Source organism: Anas platyrhynchos, chromosome 25, assembly GCF_047663525.1.
Source record: "Anas platyrhynchos isolate ZD024472 breed Pekin duck chromosome 25, IASCAAS_PekinDuck_T2T, whole genome shotgun sequence".
Lineage (NCBI taxonomy): Eukaryota > Metazoa > Chordata > Aves > Anseriformes > Anatidae > Anas > Anas platyrhynchos.
Genome location: NC_092611.1, coordinates 7,632,726 through 7,657,856, shown reverse-complemented (window position 1 = coordinate 7,657,856; position 25,131 = coordinate 7,632,726). Strand labels below are relative to the sequence as shown.

Here is a 25,131-nt window from a genome sequence, read left to right as displayed (position 1 = left end):
TCTGCAGTGAAGCACCTCAAGGGGTTATTTCCCTGGAGTTAGGAGTAACCACGTGAAAAGAATAACCCGACATTTTAAAAAGAAAAAAGGTTAGGAGAGGGTCCCCTCCACATGCTTCAACCAGTACAGGAATGAGCTAGGAAGAGCCTGGCAGGATCTAGGGTTTGAGGGAGCATACTTGCCTGGTAGGATTGATGCAAATGTGAAAGGTGCTGAAACTGAGAAGTCACTAGGGAAGATAATGAAAAGGCTAGTGTGGGACTTGTAGGGTTTCTACAGGTGTTTTGTATGCAGCTATTTTAATCTGGACCTACCCCAGACTTAAAAGCTGTGGCCTGTTAAAAGCAGTGCAGGAACCCTGGAAACAGCTCTGTTTACCGAGTGTTTTTCCTTAATGCTCATGACAACAAACAGCAGTTTCTCTACTGCCCTGTTTTCTCTCCCTGCTGAGAAACACATGATAGATATCTTCCATGCTGTGCTAGCACTGTATAGGAACAGGTGAAATCATTCATGAGCCTTCTAGAAGGATTATCCCCTTCTGGGGATTAAAATAAAAGAACCTGTTATAGACAAAACCTATGTAACCTCCAGGCAGTCAGCAATTTCTTGAGAGAGGCTGTGCTGGTGTAAGGGGTATGGTTGTGCTTCTACATACCTACATCAGCCCTTGCTAGCCTGTCACTGCTGTTACACAGACGAGCAAGATACCTTGCCGTAAGGGCTATGAACACCAGAGGGAGAATCCCCACTGAACCCCAAAACATAGTTTTTTTCTGAGCAGTTTCTGTGCAGGCGAGGCAGCAAATGCAGGGTGTCACCACTTCTCTCTGCCTTGGTTCGTGCTGCATTGATTCTATTAAAGCAAAGCAGCATGCTGGGTGTTCACAGCATAGCTTGGGACATCTTCTGTCAGATTTGAAATGCAGAGAGACAAGCTCGGTGTTGCTTGGCTTCTGGAAAGCAGAGGAAAGGATTAAATGCACTCTTCTCCATTGATTTGTGTTCTGCACTGAAAATCAATGATGGTCTCTCAGAGCCAGTCAACTGTTTGAAAGCAAGCAGCCTGTTTGGTCAAGGGTGTGGGAGATGCTCTGAAGGAATCCAGCTCCAATGCTATGGCAGATGATGCAGATAAAGATGCTCCGTAGGAGCTGTTACCTTCACCTGCATTAGTTAAATACGCTGTCTAAAACACTTACTGTTACAGAGAACAGCTGTTTTGGAGAGGAGGAGTTGGGTCATTGCTTCTATGTGTGAATTAGGAAGGATAAAAGGATGCTGTTTAATGAAACAGAATGTAGAAAGATAAGTTTTATCCATATTATTTCTCTCTAATGGTATTTACCTGAATCTCAAGTCTCACTTCGTCTGGGGTGGCAATGCTTCCCATCTTCCAGTGAATGCTTGAAAAGCTTGTATGGTAACAAAGAGCCAAGATAATGAAGGCCCATAGAGCTTCTAAACATAGTACCCTTCACTGTGGACTTAATGATGCTGTCTTTTTCATCCCTGAAGAGGGAGAGCAGCGTGCTGACTCTGATTTTACAGGGATACCCATTTAGAAACTAAATGGTGATGGTCTTGCCCAGGGAGCTACTAAGAGAGCCTGAGACTGAAGTCAGAGCTTGCAAGCTCCAGGCTAGCAACCTTGCATATGTCCTGCTTGTCCTCCTACAGATATGTTCATAAGTGCTCCTGAAGCAGAGGATTTTTATCTTCAAAGCTTTCCTTCAGTCCCAAGTTGCACAAGGTGGGTCAACTTGATTTGCAAGCAGCTGTGCATTTTGGACATTGCTGTGTGAGTGTGCCTGTGCTTAGAAAATGTACAGTTGCTGCTTGTATAGATGCACCTCAGCGTGTTTAAATCATCTAGTTAGGGTCCTGGGATTTGCAAAGCTGTGGCAGCACAGGTCAGCACAAGACAGCCACCCGAATGCTTACTCAGACACTTGGTTGGTTTTACAGCCCCTGTGGTGTTTGTGTTACTCTGTTGATACCCAAGTGGACTAGCTGGGAGTGCTTTGCTTTTCGGAAAAGCAGATGTATCCCAGGGTATGTGGAAGTAAAGGTGTAAGCACGACCTGTATGTGTGAAGTGCTGTAGATCGGAACAGTGGCACATATGTGCACATGTCAAACACTGCTTCCATGGCCTCGCTGTGAGCAGGATGATTTAGAAATGTTAGCGAGGCATTAAAAAAGTTCAATTCCGCCTGTTTCGGCTCTGTAGACGGTCAAAACCATCTGTGAACTCGACTCTATTAAATTTTATCCTTCTTATGGAAATAGAGTTTTCTCTGAACTGCAGCAATGGCAGAAAATATGGTATATTTAAGCTGGCTTTTTAAGCTTGCTTACTGACTGCACTAGTGTGAGGCTGAAGGGAGGCTGCTCGGGTTTAAAATGCCTTTGAGGGTATCCCTTATGAATTGTATCCAGAGGGGTCACTAAATGTAGATATACAATGTTTGCTTGATTTGGCCCTTTTGCTAGTTGGGTAAGAACCAATAAAATGTGTGATTAAATGAATTTTTAGGATTTTTCTATCCTAGAAACTCAGATTTATTCAAAGAGAAAATAATAAACCAGACAGGAGAAATCCTTCCAGTAAGACTAAAAGCTTTAATTCTGTAGCTTACTATCTACAAAGATATAGTGTGTATAAAATGTATATACGTGAGTGTTTATAACTCCGCAGAGCATGTGTGCTTTTTCCGAGAGAGTCTGTCTCCAGCCCTTGAGTGACGAATCGGATTCTTTTTTCCATGCTGAATTTTACTGCCTCCAAACTTAACTGTTTTGACACTAGAGAAATCCTCTTGTTTCTCCCCCAAAGGTAAATATATATATTATTGCTAGAAGTTAGCTTTACCTCACCCACATGACTGGTCTTCACTATTAATCCCAGCTGATGGTAGGGAGGGGCTCTTCTGGGAGGCAGCCATGTGGTGAACATTGAGCACAGTGTTTTCCCCTGCTTCTCTCCTTTTCTTTTCAGACATGCAAAATTGTTCTATGCTGCTGGAGATGTGAACTCCTTGCTGCACTGCCTCTCTCCTCGTCCACAAACTCAAGGGCCTGAATTACCAGCCGCAGATCTAAAAGCTCTCGCTGAATTTGGATGGAATATGGACAAGGAGATGAATAGCAGAAGGGAAGAAAGAGTGAAGTTGGTTATTTTTCTGGCACATGGATGCAATTACACTCGGTGCATTCCAGAGGCGTTCCTTTGAATCCTGTGCAGGTCTGCCTGCTGTTCCTGGGAGAAAGGAAGAAAAAGGGAGGAAAAGTCCCCCTCTTGCCTGGAGACGGAATGTCTGCACTTTCCATCCTCTTTTTAGGTAGGTTGGCTTTTTGGTGTTCAGTGTTTAATGTAACTTCCATGCGCCCTCTCTGCGCGACTGAAATTCATTCCTGATGAGCTAAACGGGTTTGCAAAGAAAAAACTTTTATGGAAAACTCCAATTTCAGTGTCGTTTGGTGCTTTTCTCGCTGCTTTGGTTATTAGCAGGTTGATGGCCAGAGATCTTTTAATATCTGGAATCGTTTTTTAGAAGTGGTGGTCGAACAGACTCCTTTAGGAATGTGTGTTTTTGTTTAAAAAGGGCAGCACTTTTAGACAATGTACTAGTAAGGGGCTTGAGCCTCTGTAACAAAACAAAGTGAACAAAATGTCTTTGTTCCAAGCATAGTGTCAAATTTGTTAAACTGTTTTGCTTTGCTCGAGGCTTTAACATTCAGTTTTTTAAAATGAAAAGGGGTTATTGTTTCCAATTGATGCCTCAGATTAAAAACAGATGTGTTGAAGTGCGAGAGGGAGGAGTTCAGGGGGAAAAGGATGGGAGAAGGGAGAAAGGGGGGAAAAACAAAAGAGACAGCATGAAACGGGGAGGGAAAAGGGCTGCTGAAAGAAAATAGGTAGAGATTTCCTGTTGAATAGGAGTGAAGGAGAAGAAAACTAGAGAGAAAACACTAAAAGAAGGAAGGAGTGAAGGTAGAAGGGCTGAAAAGAGAGGTTTGTTAAATCCATAGCCTATGGAGAAAGGGTTTGCAGCCCTGAGGTCTTTCAGGGGGGCTTGCCTACAAGAGTGACTCAGAAACAGCCTGGGTATCTGTATCTCCAGAGGCATTGTAATGTGATGAGTGAGCTTCTGTCTCCATTCTGCTCGCAAGATAGTGCTGACAAGCAGACAGCTCTGAGATCTGTTGTGGTTGAACAAGGGCTGTGATTCCTGGGTCCTTCTGTCCCCCAGAAACCTGCACGCAGGTGTGGAAGGGGTCAGGTCTTTGATTCCCATGGAAGAGTTGTGCCCCACATGGTGAGGGACTGATGTGGGTGGACACAGTTAAAAGGGGTTTCAGATAGGATCCTAAAAAGTAATGCTGTACAACACAGACCTGTTTGTGTCTCACGGGTGTGGGACATGAACTAGCCAGCTTTCTAGATGTCCAAAAGAAAGGCAGCATCTGTAGAGCTGCTGAATATATTATGGAAAATGTTTTTGCTCTGGGAATTGTTGTTAGCAAAGGCTTTATCTGTAGGAACGAGGGAAATTGAACATGTTGAAGAATCCTTAGGGGATTGCAGGCAGCAGTTTGTGTCCCCCCCCCCCTCACATTTGCACATTTACCTTTACAATGTGGTGGTCTTTAAAGAAGACTGAGATGAGGCACCAAGAACTGGATGTACACCTGGGCTTCTGCTAGAGGTGCATGGGCAGAGTCTGCTGTGCAGAAATGGCTAATAAGTGGCTCTAAAAATTAGGAAACAGAAGGCAAGGTTGCTTACCTCATTAAAGAGGATGGATAATGGCAGTATCCACCAACCCTTTTCACAGGGTGTATCTTCTCACAGAGGCCCCATGATGAAGGCTTGGAACAAAAGGGATAAGCTGTTGCTACAGAAAAAGTGCTTTTGGCTGTAATGACAAGACAACTATCCTTTGGGTGACTAGCACTGGTTTTATCTGTGGAGCGTAATGGGCTTTAACTGTTCCCATTTCTTTGGAATCAAGGGATCTCTGAATTGCTTGTAATGCATAAGCCCAAAAGAAACAACAATCTCTGCCCTGAAGAGTTTATGCACTTACCCATGAACTGTGTTCCTCAGCCTCTGTGGGAGTTGTCCCAGCTGTGGCAAGGGGAGGATAAGTGGCTTCCTAGGACTCACAGCACAACCAAAAATGCTTTTTCTCCTTGTCATTGACCTGCCCCTCGACTTGCTTGTGCTGTACCTGTCTTGTCAACAGACAGCTTGATCTTTGTGCTCCAAGTTGAGCTTCGCTTATCACCATTAGAAGCATGTTCTAGGGAAGAGGAATCATTGTGGTCCCTGTTCATGGCTTGTGCTGGAGAGAAAACAAGACTGAGTGGTCTGATTTGCTTCCTTGAGAAAGTCTAATTGCGCATTTGTAGTAGAAGGGTGCAGAATTGCCAGTGGTGGCTTGCTTTTGCTCATTGTTAAAGTGAAGGAGTAATGTGGGAAGAAGTGTTTAGAGAAGCTGTGTAAACCTTGAAGGTTGCCTCTGCTGGGTTTTGATTATTATTAATGGTACGTGTATACAGTCCTTGTCTTTTGTGCTGTTTACCTCTGGGACTAGTGAACAGCTGTGTGAGGAGGCAGCAAACAGTAGCCAATTACTAAAGGAAGCTGTTAAAATGTGACAAGACTTTCCTAAACGTGGCCAAGAGCAAGACCATGCTTCTGTAGCGAAGGCTATGTGAATGAAGCAGGAAGGAGTATGGAGAGGATGGTGATGCATGCCAATTTTGCGTACATGCAGTTGTGATGTCTGATTCTTGGTCCATGGCTGGTCAAAATCTTGTTTCAAGCTTCATATATAACAAACTGTAATTTTAAAGATGAAAATGGAAGTTTCCAAGGGAAATTCCTGATTCTTCACTATGGAGTGTTTATTTTTCAGACAGTAAAAATAATTAGTAAATATTTTTTCATATGTTTTGTTTAATTGATTTAAATTTTCAGGTGCTGGAAATCTCCTTTACCTTTTCCCACCTCCTAGTTCAAGTCAATCTTGAATATTTCTAATGAACCTTCTACTAAAGTAAAAGGAAATTTCATTTTCTTATAATCAAATATGTTTGTGTGTAATATTTGTATGTCTGCTTTGACTTTGGTATTACATTTGTTTTTAACTTGTCAGCTAGTGTAGGTGCTTTGCCCTTCAGAAACCGGTGGGTTCGAGATCCAAAGGAGTAGAATGCGCCAAACCCATGCAGCCATCCAGCTTTCTGGTGTCCTGCTGCTGACACTGAGCCTTTGCCTTACAGCGTTAGGGGTTGCTCATCTCAGCGCCCTAATTGCTCAGTTCTTGCTTTGTGAGAAGCGGGCAGCTACTTGCCCACAGGAGTTCTTTTTCCACAGAGGAACGGTCAAGTTTGCTTTCCTACCTTTGCAGTTAGCCTCAACCTCAATAACTGCAAAGATGTCTTTGTGGTTTCTTTAAATCTGACTAGCCAGCAGGATGTAAAGAAGTCTGACCTCCAAGACCAAGCACAGATGCCTTGAGAGCCTAGTCTTAACTACCTCTGCATATGGTGTCCTTGGGAAAAGACAAGAGTAGGGTACGGTGATATGTGATATAGGGAAACGGATGTATTGTACGAGGCTGATGGATGCAGGTGTACCTGGTGGCTCTGACTTGCATATTTAGTCTGGCTTTAGGTAGTCTGATGTGCTCAGTGTATAAAAATTGGTGTATTGTGCAGAAGTGATTCTGCTGGAGTGGATGCAGCTGTAATGGCGAAAGTACCTTCTGTGTGGATGTAGCCGAGCTCTGCTCTGAAAGCTGAGGTCAATGGCTCTCTTACAGTGTTGTCCCAGGGGAACACAGTTGCTGCACTGAACACCAAGACCTGATTGTCTCACTGTGCTGGGAAAGGTTATGGTGCAAATCCCTGTAGTGCTTGTTGGCATGAGCGATTGGGTCTGACAGCATGCGCTTGCCTAGGTATCCACCAGAATCCCAGCTTGAAAATCCTTGATGAAATGGAAGCTGCTCTGCAGCATTTGGCAGTGGCAGGTCAGCCTGGGGCTGTGCTTGAATACTGACTGACTTCTGAGACTTGTATTTTCTCCTGCTGTAAGAGCATGGATAACCTGCACAGTGCCTTGTCACACTTGCTCGAGGCCCTTCCTAAAACCTTGCAACACTACACTCCAGCAAAGCCAAGAACTGCTGTGCTGTTATAAAAAAACAGCACTCCTCCCAGTGAGGTTACTGGGAAGCTTTCGTTGTGATAGAATGCTTCTGCCTGGAACTAGTAAAAAACAAGGGAGGCTGTTTTAAGCAAACAAAAATTTGACTCATCTAATTTCTGCTACTTTTTTATCTGGGTATTTCCTAAATTTTTGAGGTTGCCAATATAGAATATACTTACTATTGCCTCTTTTTTTAATGTCTTTTTCTGTTGCCTTTGTTTGTTTCATGGTGTCCTTAGGTTAGAAGCTTGGTGGGGCAAGGATTTTGCCCCATATTTTTTCAGCACTTAACAAAAATTCTTGGCTCAGGACTGAAGTACAAAAAAAAAAAGAAAATGCATAGCTGTGAACAGGGGCTCTGTACAGGATTTTGCCATGTGGATTTCATCTTTTCCTTCATTGGATTATGAAAGAATGCAGGTAATTATTCTTGGTTTATTTAGCTCAAAAGGAGGCTGTTCTCCCAAAGACAACTTCAAGTAATTGATAATTAATGTAATTGATTTTTCTTCAGGAGAGAACTCTAGATGCAGTCAACAAAACACCAGATGTATGCAAGAACTGTTGGTGGTGTGAATTTACTTCTAGGAGAGAGCAGAGAGCTCTTTAGTACAACACTGCTCTAAGAAAACATAGGGAAAGAGCAAAGAAGCAGTGTGCCCATTTGGTGCTCCAGGGGGAATTCAAAGAAGCAAGACATAATTGAGTGAGTTGCTATCTGGCAGGATATCAGGGTTAACACTTCTTGTGAGACACTAAAATTCTTTTAAAGCCAGGGCTGGTTTGCATCAAATATTTTCTGTCAAGGCACTTCATAAAAGTGGCCTATTTTTCTCTAGTGCTGCTTTGTTTTACATGAAATAGTTCAGATATGTAACGTTTAAAATGCTTGGTTTTGGTTTGGGGGTTATTTTTATCCTTTGTTTTCTTCGGTTTAACCATACAAAGGAAAAGGAGAAAAAAGGTAATCTTCCGGGAGTGGGGAATAGCAGCGTGCCAACGTTGAGTTGAAACACTGAAGATGGATTCATTTTTAATCATGAGAAACAGTGTGTGTGCGGGGAGGCAACTTTTCTGAATTTCCCATGCGAAACAACTGGTGTTTTGCCACTGTGCCCACACTGGGCCTTGTCTCCTCTCCGCAGAATTAGCGGTCTGTTTCTGTGGGGTGCTCTGGCCCACTTCAGAAGGACATTTTGTGTAACAGCAGAGCGAGCTTCCCAGAAATGCTTGTCATTGCACAACGGGCTTGGAGATATCCCCATGTTTATCCTCTGGATCACAACAAATGCCCCTGTCTTCCTCAAGGCAAATACAGGGCTTTATAGGGAACTGAGCAGGTTTACAGTCTGCGACTTGTTTGAGTTTGTAGGAACTGCCTGAAAAGCAATGTAAACAGTCACTCTGACAAAGTGTGTGTATTGGCAAAAATCTGCTTTCTGCATCGTGTGGCAAGCACACTTGCACATAACGATTGTGAGTGTGTTTGGTACCAGCGAAGAAGGGGTTTGCAAGCTGCTTGCTGTGCCTCTTCTCTCCAGAAATGGTTCCCACAGCTTTAGTCAAAGTGTATTTTAGGTTTCCAGCTAAATTACTCCCCTTGGTTAGCCAAGGCAGTAGCATTGCTCGTGTATGTTGCATGCAGTGCAGGTCTGCAATGGGCTTTATATGTCTGTAGAACAAGTTTGGCTCTTATGCACTTAATATTGTGCACGTCTTGCTTGCACTCATGTGTTACAAAACAGAGGCTACTTTGGGTGCAGTGGGAAGTTGGTGGTGCCCAGTCTGGAAGACGACTGGGTCTCTTTTCCCCGAGCTCTTTCTTCATCTGTTTTTAGAAATGGTTAGTTTACAGAAGCAGCCCAGCAAAAAGCCAAGGGTGAACTCAGGTCATAGAGGTCCATGAATAGATCCTCAAAGGACAGGGTAGTAGTAAATGCAGAAACAGTGAGAGTAGGATGCACAGCAATGGAAAATGTGCCAAGTGATGGAAAGTGAAGTCAACAGGAGGAAGGAGGATGCAACATTTCTATTTTTTGTTACTCTCCTCTTCCTTTAATCCAGTAATTCAGTATGTGTGAGTGGAATGACTAGGGAGCAGAGCTCTGCTACCTCTACCAACCTGAGCTCCAGACCTTGCCTGAAAAGCGCTTTCCACCTGGGCAGAATACAGCAGGTATATGCTGGAGTGACTGGGGGCTCTGGCTGTGGGTTAGCAGTTGAAAATAAAGTTGCTTCTTCTCCCCAGAAGCTCACTAGGTTCTGGAAAAAGCAACGAGAATATGTAAGGAGGATGGGTCCTGTCCTGCCTCAGCACAGCACCACTACTAGGTTTTCTCATACACCTTTTTCTGGTGTCTCAGCTTTTCCGTGTGAAATGGAGAAGGGATTAATGTAAGGGAAATCTAACTTGTCTTTGCAACAAGTTTTTTCTTCTTGCAACAAGTTATGATGAGGACTGAGCAATTGTGAAATGTGCTGAAGCTGGTGAATGATGAAAAAAATCATGACAAGTCTTGCCTTCACCTGTTGCTTCACCTTCTCTAGTGAAGTGTTTGACAGCTTAAAAAAAAAAAGGGGGGGGGGGGGAGGAGGCAATTGTGCTAACTCAGCATTTCTCTTAATGGCCCAGACACAGATTCATGATGTCAGAGTTGCTGTCCTGCAAGAATCGATATACATTGCAGAGGGTATTTTCAGCCTGGCTCTTCTCCCATGTAGCTGACATCCACGTTTTAGAGGCTGCAAAATGAGTATGAAGCCTTAGTGTGACTTGTTCCCAACTAACTAGGTGGAAAGGCCAAAGCTCAGCTTACTGCCTGCAGTTTAATTGCCTAGGGTAGGAAAAGGTCAGTGAAATTTTTGTTGTGCTTAAAATACGCATTTGTAGAAGGAAGGCAGCTCTCCTGGGAGCAGTCTTTCTGAAATGGAGTGTGCATAGTTAGAGGCAACTGTTGGCAATGACTAGACTGTGTGTGGTGTGCCGTAATATGGCATTGCTGCTGCTGCTGTAGCATCCTTTGTGACAAGTGCCATAAATACATAAAGCTCTGGGTAGCTGATTTAGTCCAAACAGTTGGGTAGAGAATATAGGAAGCCCACCTAGCAGAGGAGGAAACGAAGGCCCAGGTGGGTGCATTCTGCCTCATGACAACATAGCAATACTGCTGCATGTTTTGAACCCTTGCAGCTCTGACTCGTTTCTCTTTTTAGTATGCCCTAAAACATGGGAGAAGCGATCAGTGGCAAACAGCTGAATCCATCAGCCATGATTTATCAAGCTGAGTGTCTTGAGCTGTCATCTGGAGAGATGACTTCTGAGGGATGGATGGGAAGGCTTGACTTATTCTTACTTAGTAATAATATTCTTGATTAGGAAAAACGGCATAATGGGTTTTAGAGCACCAGTGTGCTGAGAAACGTCACTCATGACGTGAATGGCTGTTACCAGAGGAGTCCTCACAAAAACTGTGGGCTGCAGGTGTTTAGGCCTGCCTGGATGGCATTCAGCATGAACGGGGCTGGTGAGAGGCCTCATCGGAACTGGTGTATGAAAAATCAAATGGCTATGTTCCCTTCCCCCTATGTGCCTCAGCAAAAACATCAGAATGAGGTGGTTTTCCAGTACTCAGAATATTTATGAGATGCATGTTGGCTGAGTCTCATAACTCAGACTGCTTAGGCTATTTTTTTTTTTTTTTTTTGCTTTTTTAAGCCTTGATAAAATTTTAAAAGCCATGGAGATGTTTAATATAGATGGAAGCCTTTATCTGTGGGGTAGGGCTGCCGAGTGCCAGGAAATGGTGGGGTGTTTGTGTGCAGGGGGAATCTTTCGTACAACAGAGCAAGCTTTGAATATTGAACTAAAACAGTCAGGCACTTTTTCCATTTCAAAAAAAAAAAAAAATTGCAGGGTTTTCAACCTTGAAGGCAAATCACTTTGTGACTTCATTGTTTAAATTTAGGTTTTGTTTTGCGGGGGGGATCGTTAGACTTGAAGCAAAAGCCTTATAGCCCAGGGACTGTCACTTCTGATTACTTCCAGTGACACTTCCAATTATTTCCAATCACAATTCCAGGGACAAGAGGAAAAAAACACATTCTCCACCACCAGGGCTTCTTTCTGAACAAAAGACCATTTATCAAACCTCTGCAGAAAAAAAAGGTACAGAGACAGATTTGGAAATCAGTTTTGGTAGGGTAATTCCAGAGCAAATCTGATGAAGCGAGACTCAAGACCAGCGTCTGGTGGGGTGCTGGGAATCCTGCTGTGGATCCTGCCTTGTTGGGTAATATTAAGGAAATTGCTTCATTTTGCTCAGGCATTTACTGGCACTTGAGCTCGTTTCAGTGCGGCGACATGCAGCTTCAGCAAATATCTGTTAAATGCTCTGTGGATCTTGTAAGAAACTATGAGTATTTCTCATGGAAAACCAACTTTTTTTGCTCAAAATGGGTAAGGAGTCTGCTGAAGGGGTTCAACTGACTTTCAGGTAATTCTGAAGGATTTGCTGCAGGGCTTTACCCAGAGCTAAGAGCTATTATGCCCTTCAAAAAGCCTATTGGGACTGGAAGGCTGGAGGGTGGTGGCGGAATGACTGATGAGGAAACAGAATTCCTTAGGGCTTGTGCCTTGAGGCAGAAGTTGACTGTTTTCTCTACTGGCAATGTCAGACTGACTGACCCCAGCCACATCCCAGCTGTCTTAGGAACAGGGAAATAGAAATGTTAAATATTTTGTGGCTTTTAGCTGTGTGGTCAGTAAAGGAGGCAGCCATTCGTGCTGATCAGAAAACTGCCTGGTAGAAAACGGGGTGTGCCATGGGCTGAAGGTGTGAGTTCCCCTGATGCAGTTCTCATTTGTACTGTAACAAGTCAAATCAAACCCAGAATTCAAATGTCAAACCACTTAGCTTTGGTAAGTTTATTCCCTGAATATCTTTACCCTGTTACCTTCCATGTTTTGGACTGGGTAGGGATATCTGGTGCGGGAGTTGCTTTAATTTTAGCAGGGTTAATCTACTGTGTTAGGGGAAGTTCTCATCTAGGTCTGGCTCCTCCTCGATATTTGCCAATGGAAGCCAGAGCACAGCCTCATATACAGATGTCTTTGGTAGATTACTTCAGGCTGCTCAAGTTAAAAACAGTCTTAAAATGGTGTCACAGCTTTCAATCACACGTAGTGAAGCATTTCATTTCCTTCATCGGATTGCACTAAGCTCTGAGTGAAGTGGGGCTGCTGAGTGAAGGGTTATTAGCAAGTGCTTGCTTTATTTACTTTATAGCAGCTTTTAAAGGCCCCAGCTAAAATCAGGGCTCAGCAAACACTGGGAAGGAAGGCTGTTTTGTTGCTCTGATAGATGAGGAGCAGACCAGGTCTGACATCTTAGACAGTTATTTAGAATCCTGGCTGAATTTACAGAGGAGCTAAATGTACAGGGGAGCTAAGTGGAACCCTGGGCCTGAGCAGGTTTCAGAACAACGGCAGAGGAATGCTCAGCTTCCTTGTGGCAACTGAGGATCTGTGACCCTCTGCTTCTGAAGTAGGAGCAGAGGGATTTGGCATTATTGTTCCAAGGCCTCTGAAGTCTTGCATCAGCTCTGAAGGTTTTGTGGCATTTTTTTCCCATGTCTGGAGTAGGTCTGTCTCATAGGCACCCATCACAGACGTGACAGAGGTGTCACTTGCTGCTAATCCTCAGTCTCAGCACTTCACATAAGGAGCTGTTTTACTGAATCCGTCCAATCTGGATCGATGTTTCCACAGCACAGCTTTGTCTTGCTTGATGTGGTCTGTGCTGTGGGTAAAACCTCTCCATTTCCATTGTTTCAAGCTCCTGCTTGGAGACAGTGGGGATTTTAGCAAGACAAAGCATAGCTTTTGTGTTGACTAATGCCTTATTTTCTTATTTCTTTTCCAAAGGGGGGCTTTAAGTAATTGAGTGGTGTCTGGTCAAAACAGCATTCAGGATGTCCAGATTCCCTTGCTGGTTTTGCCAGTGACTGTGATTTAAGTAATTTCACGTTCCATTTTTAAGTGCCTGTTAGTTCTGAGTGTCTCCGTTTCAAGTGGTGAACTTTGTTATAAAGGGCCAGTACTGCTGAAGATGCAAGCCCAGGGACCCATGAGCCTGATGTGGTCACACCAGCCATGTGCAATGTTGGGTGTCCTTTAATCATTCCAGGTTTTGGGGTGCATTTGAAAATGTTGGTTTCAACTGCTGCGTGCCTCAGCTTCTGTTGTGGCTGATAAATGTAAAAGCCCTCACAAATGAAGCAAACCTTCCCTGATGAGCTGCAAGTGCTTTGAACTCGATGAAAATGATGCTATAAAAGGCCAAAGTGATAGCCTGTTAAGATGTGCTGGGTACTAGCCTAACGGGTGAAGATGATGTTGCAGTTCTGGAGCCTTCCCATCAGTGTCACCCTGTGGCAAATGCATCCCAGCATATCTGGCTTTGTCAGAGCTCCTTCCATTTAGCTCAAGGCTTGCCCTGGGGTAAGGAGAGGAGATAATTCTGCAGCTGTTAGTTAATTCAGTCCCAGTGTGACCTGGTACAAGGGATGTTCAAAACCGAGCTCCTCTGCTCTGGAGTTAATGATCCAGCATTGCACAATACTTTTTTCCTCTAATTGAGCCCCCATCTTTTTCCTATTTAGTAATGCCTTGGGCATGTTGTTTCCATTGTGGGATAGCAATGAGTATGTACCCATTAGAAAAAGGCATTGAATGCGGTGGAAGCTGTGGTGTTTCTCTTTTCAAGTTGTCAGCAAACATCTTTCCTTACCCTGTGTCTTCTCTTCTGTGAAAGCACCAGAAGAAAGGAAAGCTAAAACCAGGCTGTGAACAGAGCAAACGGGGCTTTATTGTACCAGATGCAAATATTCAGGATATTTTCTTGGATGTAAGTGCTCTGTAGCAGGGACCATTTCCTTGCCTGTTTGCACTGTTGCTACAACACTGCAGACTCAAAGCTTGCATGGCAAGCCAGAATGTCTTAAACCTAGTTTTCTTCCTGCTTGCTGTATAAAGCCAGGCACCAGGTTCACATCTGCTCGTGTGAAACCCAGGCAAGGTAGTTCTGGAGCATAAATTCATGTGATTTGAAGACAGGAAAGCTGGGAACCTCAGATACTCAAATAGCATCTGATGAACAATTAGATGTGGTGCCGGGGTGCTCACCTAAGGGCTTTTGTAAACTGGGTTTGTTCCACCAGATCACAAAGCAGCTTCTGTGAGCAAGTTTATTTTTTGCAAAAGGCCCTAAATACTGACCAGCCCCATGGTATAATTAGGGTGCATGGACTGCTCACCGCTTCTGTATCTCATCGTAGTAAAGCTACAGAAGAACATATCTGAAATCTGTCTCTCAGGCATATCTGTGAAAGCTTTGAGATCCTGATTTACACACACTGACAGTTGGAAGGAAATTGAGGGCAGCATCGAAAATTGTTCGAGTATATTGGAGGGGGAAGAACTTCATCTTTATCTTTGCATTCATTTTAAGGACTTGAGTAAAATCTCTTCCAGAAAGACAGACAGGTTTGATTTGAAGATCCCAAGAGGTAAAATATCCCATCAATTTCTCAGTTACATATTTTACTAACTTGAACACATCTGGTTTCAGTTTGTATGGGTTTTTTTTGTTTGTTTGTTTTTATTCTCAGTACCCAAGCTCTTTATGCTTTTTATTTAACACTGGCCCAGCTAACAATAGTGACTTACTGTAGCACAGAGCAGATGTGTGTCACACCTGAAGGGTGCCAGGAACTACACATTCCTGGCAAGTGCTAAGAACTAATTTAAAGCTTAACTTGCCAGGTCATAATGCAGGCCCTTTGGAAGCTGTTCTAAAAGCATGGTACCTGGGCATTTTCAAAAATCTCTACTTAGTTTAATTAGTGCTTTCTTTTAGAGACGTGCAAATATAGGAAATAATAAATACAGTTCAAGTGTTTTAAATAATATAACATTAGTGTACAGCACACCCTACCCCAGCTTTGAAATATATTAAATGAACAGTTAAGTCACAGCATTTTATTTATTTATTTATTTATTACTGCTGAAACAGTTACATTTGGAACTTTCCATGTACTTTAAAGCCATAAGTTGATGGAGATGTGCTGGGCAGAGCCCAGCCCCCTTTATTTTGAAGACTTCCATGGGGAGAATCCTTTGAATGCAAGTACTTCTGCTTGCCAGTGGCAGATGTGTAAGAACCTTGCCCCTTTCTGTGCCACACCTGGCTGTTTTTTTACACACACAGCAGATTTTCAACCTCTCTGATGCTGTGTGGAGCAAAATCATGTGCAGTGGACTTTGGCCTTCTAAGTGCTTCGTATTCTGCAGCCATGTGCATGGACACCCGATCTGAGGCCAAAAAAGAGCAACTTCAAAAAAGAGCTGCAGGTTTCCCTCATTCCAGTGAGGCATTCCTGGGATTTGTTGAAGCTCTTTTAACTCTAGATGCATATCTTCTCTTGTGGTTTGGGGCTTTGTAAGCCTTTGATGGAGTCTGGAGTGTTTGCTGTAAATCTCCAGCTTCTGGCAGTGGGGCGGAAAATCACTGCATTGGAAGTACCTGATGTAGTGACTGACCCAGGAATGTCTTTAGTATTTGGGAGGGGAGGAATTTCCTCTTTCCTGGGTGGAGATGATTCAAGGAAGAATTGGCACTGGCTCTCCATCCTTGTTGGTGAAAAAGCTTCTCTTATGATGCTCAGCTATGAGCAGAATGGAAGAAATAAAACATCTTCCCCCCCCCCCCCCCCCCCCCCGATGATTCTCTTTGGATTAGCTCAGAGCTGAGCTCATGGAAAATCTCTTTTTGAAAGGTCCTCTAGTACCATTTCAGTATGAGTCTGCCTGGCAATATGATCAAATTGCCAGGTTTGTGACATTGTTAGTTTGTATGTCCAAGTCTCATTGTTCCTTTATGCCTTAGTGTCCCTGCCCCAGCTATCTGTCACTTCTGTCATGACTCTGTAAAATGCTTTGGTTTCCATGGAGGGGAAGCAGCAGTGTGCTATCATCGTTAGTATTTAAAATTACTAACTCACTTTTAAATACAGTGCATGAAGGAGTGGATATGGTCATTGGGTCTGTGATTTGCTAACAGTGGATAAGGCCAGGTACAGAGTGGGTCTGAGTTACAGGAGGAGAAAATGGTAGGTAGCTGCATATAACTGATCTTAGGGGAACAGCCCTGCTCATTGCTTTAAATCAGTCTAGGGCTGTATTTTTCTGTCTCGGCACTGTCAGAGCCTATAATCCTCAACCAAAAGAGGCCATCCTGCCCTACCAAGAGAAGAACTTACAGTGAGGAATCCCCTTCAGCAAGGATGTGGCAAGCAGACTGATAATGTAAAGGAAAGGAAAATATCCTGAGCCAACATGCATAAAATTTGGGCTTGATTATGATGCAGAATTAGAAACAAAACATGAAGAATCCCCCTAATACAGGGAGCTGGTGGAGCCCTGCAATTGGTAGCACTTATTGCTAAACCATGCATTATAACAACAGTAATTGAGCAGGTAATGATTATGCATGCTTTATAAACACACACCATCGGTTATGTTCAGGCTGTGCAGATGGGGAAGGCTTGATGTAGCAGATAGATGTTATTTCTGCAGACATCTTAAATAGCAGTCACCGTTCATATATTCTCTACTTTGAATCCAGAAGAAAGTAGTGCATAATATATGAATGTTGAGGGTAGATGCCAGGGAAAATGTCGTAGGCAGTTTTGAGAGATTAAACATGAGACTTGCATCAGTCCAGAGGTATGCTATGGAAGCTGAGATGGGTTGGCCTTATGGGTAGAGGAGCTCTGTTCATTATCCAGCTTTCCTGTCTCCTGCAAGACGGAGCGAGGCACTTTCCTTGTGCTTAAAGTGGAGATAGAGACTTCCCATACAAAGTGCAGTGGCTAATGCATGAAAAATGGCATAAAAAATGGATGCTATCTTCATTTTGAGAGATAGTTGTCTCTAAATAGAAGAGATGGGGAGGCAGGAATCTGTGGCTCTGCTTCCAGCTGCAGTGGTGACTCTGCAATCAACTGGGATGAGAACTTTTCAGTGATAATGTTGAAATCTGTTTGTTACTTTGCCTGTCATCTCAGCTATAATCCCAGCAGGTGGCTTTACGAGTCCTCTTGGAGCTTTGGTTTCCCCATCTGTATAAAGGGAAGTGCCTTGTCTGTTATATGATGTGGCTTATGGTGTTCAGACAAAACAGTGCAGAGTATTGGTAAATACTTTGATTATGTTTTAGTTGGTCTGTCTGTTCAAAGGGCTTGTAGCTGCTGTCTATTTTCATTTGTATTTCAAGCGTTGCAACTGTGCTGTGACAGAGCTGTGGCTCCTTCATTGCATTTAGTGAAGATGAGTTTGAAGTCTTCAGGAGCCATAGAAGTCCTTACTTCAATTCTTTATAAATTTTGTAGGAAATATGCTCAGCCATACTTCCTAAAAGAGGAAATGCCTGAGTCCTGTCTCCTGTGTTTAGAATAAACAGAATCCAGATACTTTAATCTAAAAGGAAAATGCTCTTTTGAGGATAAACAGCCTGAATAAAACATTTCTGAGCAAACCATGACAAGTCCCCTCCCCTCATACCATCCCCCCAAACAGCAGTTTCCATCCTGCAGGATGCCAGAAGCAGCTGGCTGTTAACTTACGGGGTTGCATGAGATCAAGGGAACTGGCCTCACGACAAACCAGACCGTAAATCCTACTTGAGATAACCTGCTGTGGCTGCTCCAATCAAGCTGCTACCTATACTCATCCCAAATGAGCCTTGAGGATCAGCCAGGACCCTGCAAGTGGGTGCGTGTTGCTGTGATTATTCTGCAGGACTGTCAGATGAGACCCTCTGCCTGGCACACAGATGCTCTGGTTTCGTTTCTAGATGTTAAGGAGGGCCAGATGCAGAGATTTGTGTGGTCTGGGGCCAATACACTGCTGTCGTCCCCCATATGGGGCCATTTGGTTTCTTCTCCCTCTACTAGGCAAACAAAAATAAAGTATTTGCAGTGTCAAGAAGCTGTTAAAGCTTTTCCACTTGAGATGAAGAAACACAGGAAGCTGAGGCTGGGAGGATAAAGCTGGGCTTGAAACAGGGAGACAGGGGGTGTGTATCTCCTGTCAGTCCAGATAAGGCAAGTGAAGAGCAAAAAAGCACATTAATTATCAGTGCAAGATTCACACATTATAACTGTGTCCCAGTCAGAATGTCAACATCTAATATAATGTGTTACAGAACAAGAGGTACAATAATGGTTAGGATACCCACTTAGCCTGGTATCTTGTTTCTAGTAATTATTAGGTGCTGATCTGAGGGGAAGAATACAGGAACAGGATAAAAACAGGAGGGACTCTTCCCTGGCCAGATGTTTCCAATTGTTCCTAGTCAGTACTGTAGGGACTTCCAGAAACTTAAGTATGATACCCTTGAGTGTATACTTTGGGACATAATTCAGGGCAGGGACACCTCCCACCAGCCCACTCTGCCCAAAGCCCCATCCAGTTTTCCTGCAGCCCCCTTTGGGCACTGGAAGGTTGTTGTAAGGTCTCCTCAGAGTCTTCTCTTCTCGCTGACAAACCCCAACTCCCCTAGCCTGTCTCGTAGGAGAGGTGCTCCAGCCCCTTGTTATCTTGTTCTCCTTACAGCTCTACTTGACCCCTTCCCCACAAACTACCCCTATTCTCATGTAAGAACATGAGACCAGGCTCCCCATGAAACTCAGGGCTAATGCCCTAATCCAAAATACAAATTAGCATCAGCATTTTCTGTGGTACCGTCTGTACTAGCTGCAGAGAGGTCCAGTGGATTTCTAGGCATTATTTATCATTATTTGTATGCCTCCAGTGCTACAGATACATGCAGATAGACTTGTGGGCAGTGCATGTAGGGAACAAGTCATAATGATGTGCCTTTAAAAGGCCTTAACGTACAACTCAAAACCCTTGGAAGTCAGAGGAAGATGAAACATGCTGTGAGAAATGTCTCCGTGTAACCATGCACACTTGTGTTAATGGGGCACTTGATCATCATTTAAGTCTTTTCTGAGCTAAATGATTCTATAATGCTTTGTGAAGTTCATTAGACACCCTGCACTCAGTAACAGCAAGTGGCTAATATACTCATTTAGCCACACTTTTTCATCTGGCCCATAGATTTGCCATAGTTATTCGTGCCCTGGATTCACTTCTGTGAGCTGTCACAATTGCATCAGACCCTGTCTGCCAGATGCTTTGGAAACTCTACAGTAACTCTAATGTACAACTATTTGACTTTTTTTGCATAGATTCAGCCAGTGAGTCAGACTCCTGCCTGAAAGTGAACATGAAAATAAGGAGCTAGGAATTACTGGACCAGATGACTAAAAGTTCATCTAAAACACTGATTCATAGAATCATAGGATCATTTATGTCAGCAAAGACCCGTAAGATCAAATCCAACCATTACCTAACCCTACCAAGTCACCACTAAACAATGTCCCTAAGCTCCACATCCATGCCTCTCTTAAATACCTCCAGGATTGGTGGCTCCTCCACTTCTCCGAGCAGCCTGTTACAACGTCTAACCAATCCTTCCATGGAAACAAATCTTCCTGACATCTAATATAAAAGCTGTGGGCACTGGCTGAGTCTCTAGGTCTGAACTGCTGAACTTGAGTGAATTTGAACTGGCTGCAGTAGAGAAGATGGGCAGGAGAATTTCTCAGACTGAAAGAGTTAAAACCAAAAACAGGCTGGGGATCCTGTTGAGGAATCTTTTGAGCTCTGGAGTTTTGTAGAGCTTCAGGTGGCTTTGCAAAGCTCAGGTCTCCATGCAGTACCACGACCCTGCTGTTTCTCTCTGCCTGGTTCAGGGCAACTAATGTGTGTAAACAAAGGCAATGTGCTGTTTTGTTCAGGGCTTGTGCCTGGAGAGTTTAGCTTGGTCTGGGTCAGGGTAAAGGTTCCTGCAGCAAACCCCTGGCACAAGGCTGCCTTTCTGCTTGTTGAAACAATGCAGCCAAGCGCAATTTAGCTTCAGGAAGGAATGTGAATTGTTTAAAACTGGGAGATGACTCTGGGCTATGCTAGCTGTCAGATGTACACACAGCTCTGTCAGAATGCGCTGTCTTGCATCTCTTGGCACCTCTGTATGTTTTACCTGATTACCTTTTATAGTAATTTTTTTTTTTTTTATATGTGCAGCAATGTGTCTGGGTCAACTCAGGCACAAGGGTGATGCAATAGATGCTTTGCACGGATCAGGAGACGGTGCTGTGATTGATCCCCTAAAAAGAGGAGAAGAACGAAGCAACTCATCGTGTTATGTAAATCCCACCCCCAGTTCTGAATGAGCCCTGGATCCTAACACCAGCTGACAGCTAGGGCTGGCTCGTGCTAAGCCTCCCCCTTTCTGCATGGGGCCTGAGATCAGGACAGCCCCTGCTCCAGGCATGGGAAGCAGCAGGAGTTTGGGGGGGAGCACACATGGGGGCGAAAGCCTGTCCTTGCCTTGCTCTCATTGGGTGAGAAGTCCAAGCTTCATAGTGGGCCTTTCTTTTTAATAATAGAGTTAAATACCTGTTTTCAAGGGTTCTCTATCACTACCAGAACCACCTCATCTATTCTGCTTTGAAAACCTACCAATGTTGAATTTCATTCTTACAGTTGTATTATGGATTGAGATGTAATTCAGTGACGTATTAGTGGAAACAAGCATGTCAGATGTCCCATTGAACTGCCACTGTCTTAAAATATGCATGGCTGAAGCTTTTAGAAATAAAATGGTAGTAGCTCTAGAGCTGCATAATTCATTACCATTAAGTGAGATGACAAGTGCAAATGTGGATAGATAAATGTATATCAATGACTGGATCCAGTGTTCTCTTAGGCTCTAGAAAAGAGGGTAGCTGTGATCTGTTTTACAAACACAAGCCCTGTCTGTATTGAACTCTTAAATCATGCAAATTATTGGCTTGGGTTTATTCTTGTTGGCAGTAACTTCTCCTGCAGGACCAGCAATCCTCTCCCAGAAATGATGTGTTCATCTCACCTATGTCCAGTCAAGGTGCTGTGGGGCCAACAGGTCTTGCTAGTGTGGCCTACATCTGTTTAAAAACTGTCCTAGGAAACTACTACAAGCTATTTGTTCTTCCTCTCACTTCCTTTAGGGTGATCCTAATTGCAAAGTCTTTGCTCAGAGTATCGCTTTGAATGTTGCGTCAAGCTTTGGCTAAATTTTCCCAACTTCCTTTCAAGCAGATCCTCAAAAATTAATCTGCTCTAATGCTACTGCCTGTGGTCTGAGACAGTTCTTCCAAACAGATTTTGGATAGAAACTAAACCAGATCACTTCTATTGCAAAAGTGTCAGGAATAAAATTTCTGTAGCTGAGAAGTGAAAACCACACTGAAACAATTATCGAGGATCAAAATAATGTATAGGAAAAGGCCTAACAATAGCTGCAGTCTGTAGTTTGCTTCCGAACAAAGCAATTTGTTTATACAATGATGTATTTTCATGCCTTCTTATTCATCTCAGTTCAGTTGTTCATATACATTTGCATTTAACTGAGCACAAAATATAACTGGTTGTGTGCTGTTTTATCTGTTCATTTTCAAATAAAAATATTGCTTTTTTATTCAGATTAATCAATTTATCATCTCTAGTTGCTACAAACATCAGTAGCTAATACAATGCTTCAAAACACAGGTGTTTGACTTCTATTCCTCAGTTTCTTTAATTAGCTCCTTTGTTTTGCAAATTCCTTTTCTTATAAGCTTTATATTAGACTAGAGGCCTGAATTGTCTTTGGAGTAAGTTTTAAGACTGAGGACAGGAAAACTTCCTTAATTGTTTTGAGACACCTCGTGGAGTTTGAGGTTTTGATCTCCAACTGTTTTTAAAAATTGCTTCGCAGACAGAAGTCTGTGTACAGGTCTTGCTGTTGCCAGCTGTACCCACAAATTTTCTTCAGGCTCAATCAAGTCTTTAAAAACACTTGAGTTCTAAGTATACAGCAGCTATTTGCATGTTGCATCCAGAGGAGGGTGCTTTAATTGCTTTTCAGCATAGCAAGCAACAAGCAAATAACACGTATATAGCACTTATATAGTACTATTTATAGGTACCACATAGCGTATTTAGGTATAGCTGCCTAACACTGCAGGCTGAGTCACCCTGTTCATACTTCACTGTTTCTGTTCTTTTGTTGTCATCTTTTGTACATGTTCTGTGTTCCTTTTCCCTATTTGCTATCTGCTGTCTCTGTCTCTGCCAAAGAGCAAATGAAAGCAAAGAATTTGAATGAAATAGCAGGCTTTTATATTTGCAGTAGTTGAACGGATTTTAATTTACATAGATTTTTAATGTGATGCCTTACAAAAATCTTCAGCTCTTCTGTTTTTCCCCAGCAACTGGATAATCTGGAGATGTTGAATATCAGGCTCTTCCGTTTCTTCAACCGTCTAAGTTTATGTGCTGTCTTTTTATACACAAATTATGAGAGAACCAGGATTAGGACTTTGTTATTGTCTACTTTATGCAACATTAAAAATATTGTCTGGGGGCTTAGCCTAATGCAAATATCAAGCCACTTATCTAATAGGCATCTTTAGCCAAATTGATGTAGTCTGGAAAACATGCATAGAAGCAAATTTTTACTAAGTAGTAATTTAACCCTGAACAGAAAACCCTCAGATATGCTCTATTCTTCAAATGCCTTGGCCTTTGAAATGCAGTTGGATTCACCACATCAAGAGCTTTACAATAGCAGAGAGGCACCAGGCTACTGCTTGTGCTTATTGCGTTTATTTTTCTTTATTTGATCTTAAAAGTTCTTTGGGGGAAATCTCTTATCAGCTCTAGAATGTGGTTGCACCAGTAAATAAGAAGCAGTGACATTAAAAGTAATTGACATTAAAATGTTGTGACATTAAAATTAATCATGTTTGATGGATGTTGGAGACGGAATCCGCAAGGCTCCAGGGTTTGTGTTTTAGCAAGTTTTGACATTCATTCTCCCCCTCAGTTCCTGCAGCCCTTACATAACCGCCTTCCCCCCGCTGTCCCCGAAACCTCATGCAGGGAGGTGTCGCTGGTTCGTAAGGGAGAAGGGCTTTTCTTGGAACTTGCAGCAAAGGCTTAAGGTAAAAATAATCAACCCACATTACGGGGTTCTCTCCACTGAATGCACTGAGCATAAAATGAGGCACAGGGAGCAAGGAGTCCTTTGCTATGCTATTGGGAACATCACAGCCGCTGACTGCCACGCTGTTGGTTCAGGTGTGACAGCTTTTCTGTGAGACTGCAGGAAATGAGCAGTGTATTGAAGTCTGATGAAAGTGCTTTTCCTATACTTCTACCATGGCACCACGCATCAAAATAGCCCTTAAGGGTCTTGGCTTTAATGTGCCAACAAAGTGAACAGCTGCCTTGGTGTAAGACAAGTTCCCCCATGCTGAGGTGGGAATTGAGTGTGCTGAAGGCACAGGCTGTGACCTGCTCTGCCAGCTGTTAGGAGGATGCTGTTAACCAACAGGGGTTAAAAGGGAGGCAGCTGACAGTGGTGACTCCTCAATGTTTGGGAAGATGCAAAGAGCAGATAGTTTGGGGATCCTGCCTTTTTAGGATGGAAGAGCCTTAAGGCTCTGGTTCTCCTATCATCCTTTTCAGTAGCTTGTGGCAAAGTGGCTGTCCTACTCTGCCTCCTGTGAGATGGAGTGATGGATTGTCCATCAAACAGTGCTGGTGACCGACTTCCTAATCAGCACCAAAAAGTTGAGGATTAAGTGGACCACTGGAAGGTCTGCAGCAGAGCTGATGTTGTTTTGGGGTCCTTGTTCCCTGTCTTAGGGTAGTTCTAGGCTGGAACCTGGCAAAACCTGGCTGCTGCATGTGACTGGGGACTTTTTGTCTGATTTAGAAATAAAGGGAAAATATTTAGTTATAAGAATTGCACAAGGGTCAGTAGGAAACAGTTGCCAGCTCCGCTCATGTGGCACCAGCAGTATGTCAAGAAGAAATGGGCAGTGTTTCTTCTGGACCTGGAGTTCTTGGAAGAGCTGGCAGGGCTGTGGCATAACACGACACCTGTGTTTCACAGCCAAGTGATTTTGCAGCAGCCAGGAATATGATGAGTGGCAGGAATGGCTGGCCACTGGTCATCATGCCTGTGAGTCTCTTGTGAAGCAAGAATCAGGTGGAAAGCACAGCAGCCTGCTTCTCCTTTGGGTGGCTGAAGTTTAGCCAGAGGAGATGCTTCCTCCAGGCAGGGAGAGAGAAGGAGATGCAGCCCTTCTTGTTTTCGGTATGACATTTTCCAGCTTCCTTTTTTGGCTGTGTGGAGCTGAAGGGGCCTCAGAAAAACGAACCGATGTGTTGGGCAAGGAGCCAGCTACCTCCTTGCAGCCTGAGCGCTGTGCTGGCTTCACTTTCTGTCCTGTTTGGAAACCAGAAGTAATAAGCCGACACAAGTTGCTTTTTCTCCTCCCTCTGTGGACTGTGGGCTGTGTATGGTGCCAGCCTCCTCTCTGAAAGTCAGCACAGTGGGCATACAGCCTCTATCACCCTTCCCATCTCTGACGGGTAACCTGCATGAGATCCAATGCATTTTCTTATAAGAAGCAAAAATACTGTGCCACAGGTTAATGTGGTTGAACTGAAGCAAGCCAGGGGCACCGAACCTTCTGCAGGCAGCCATTCGAGAGATACTTCCCGTGTTTTGTTTGATTTGGAGCTTGTGAATTGTAGAACCCAGTCCCAACTCTGCTGCTGTTTCCTTGTGACCTTGGTCAGCACTGCTGTGTCCCTAGTTAGTCATGGATGGATTGAGCCTTCAGGATCTGCTTTCTTTACTTTGCACACTAAATAATGTTACTTAGGAGCTTCGCTGTGGGGCCGCA

General features: G+C 43.5%; 1 protein-coding gene across 1 annotated transcript in view; it reads left to right on the top strand.

Annotated features, from left to right (window-relative positions):
- Positions 1-2,736: 2,736 nt before the first annotated feature.
- The window catches only part of CLMP (CXADR like membrane protein), a 46,105-nt gene continuing 23,710 nt past the window's right edge, over positions 2,737-25,131 (top strand). The window contains exons 1-2 of the mRNA XM_021277005.4: positions 2,737-2,838; positions 3,001-3,343. Of these exons, the coding sequence (XP_021132680.1) occupies positions 3,196-3,343 (148 nt within the window). The 5' untranslated portion in view covers positions 2,737-2,838; positions 3,001-3,195. The remainder of the gene's footprint in view (positions 2,839-3,000; positions 3,344-25,131) is intronic.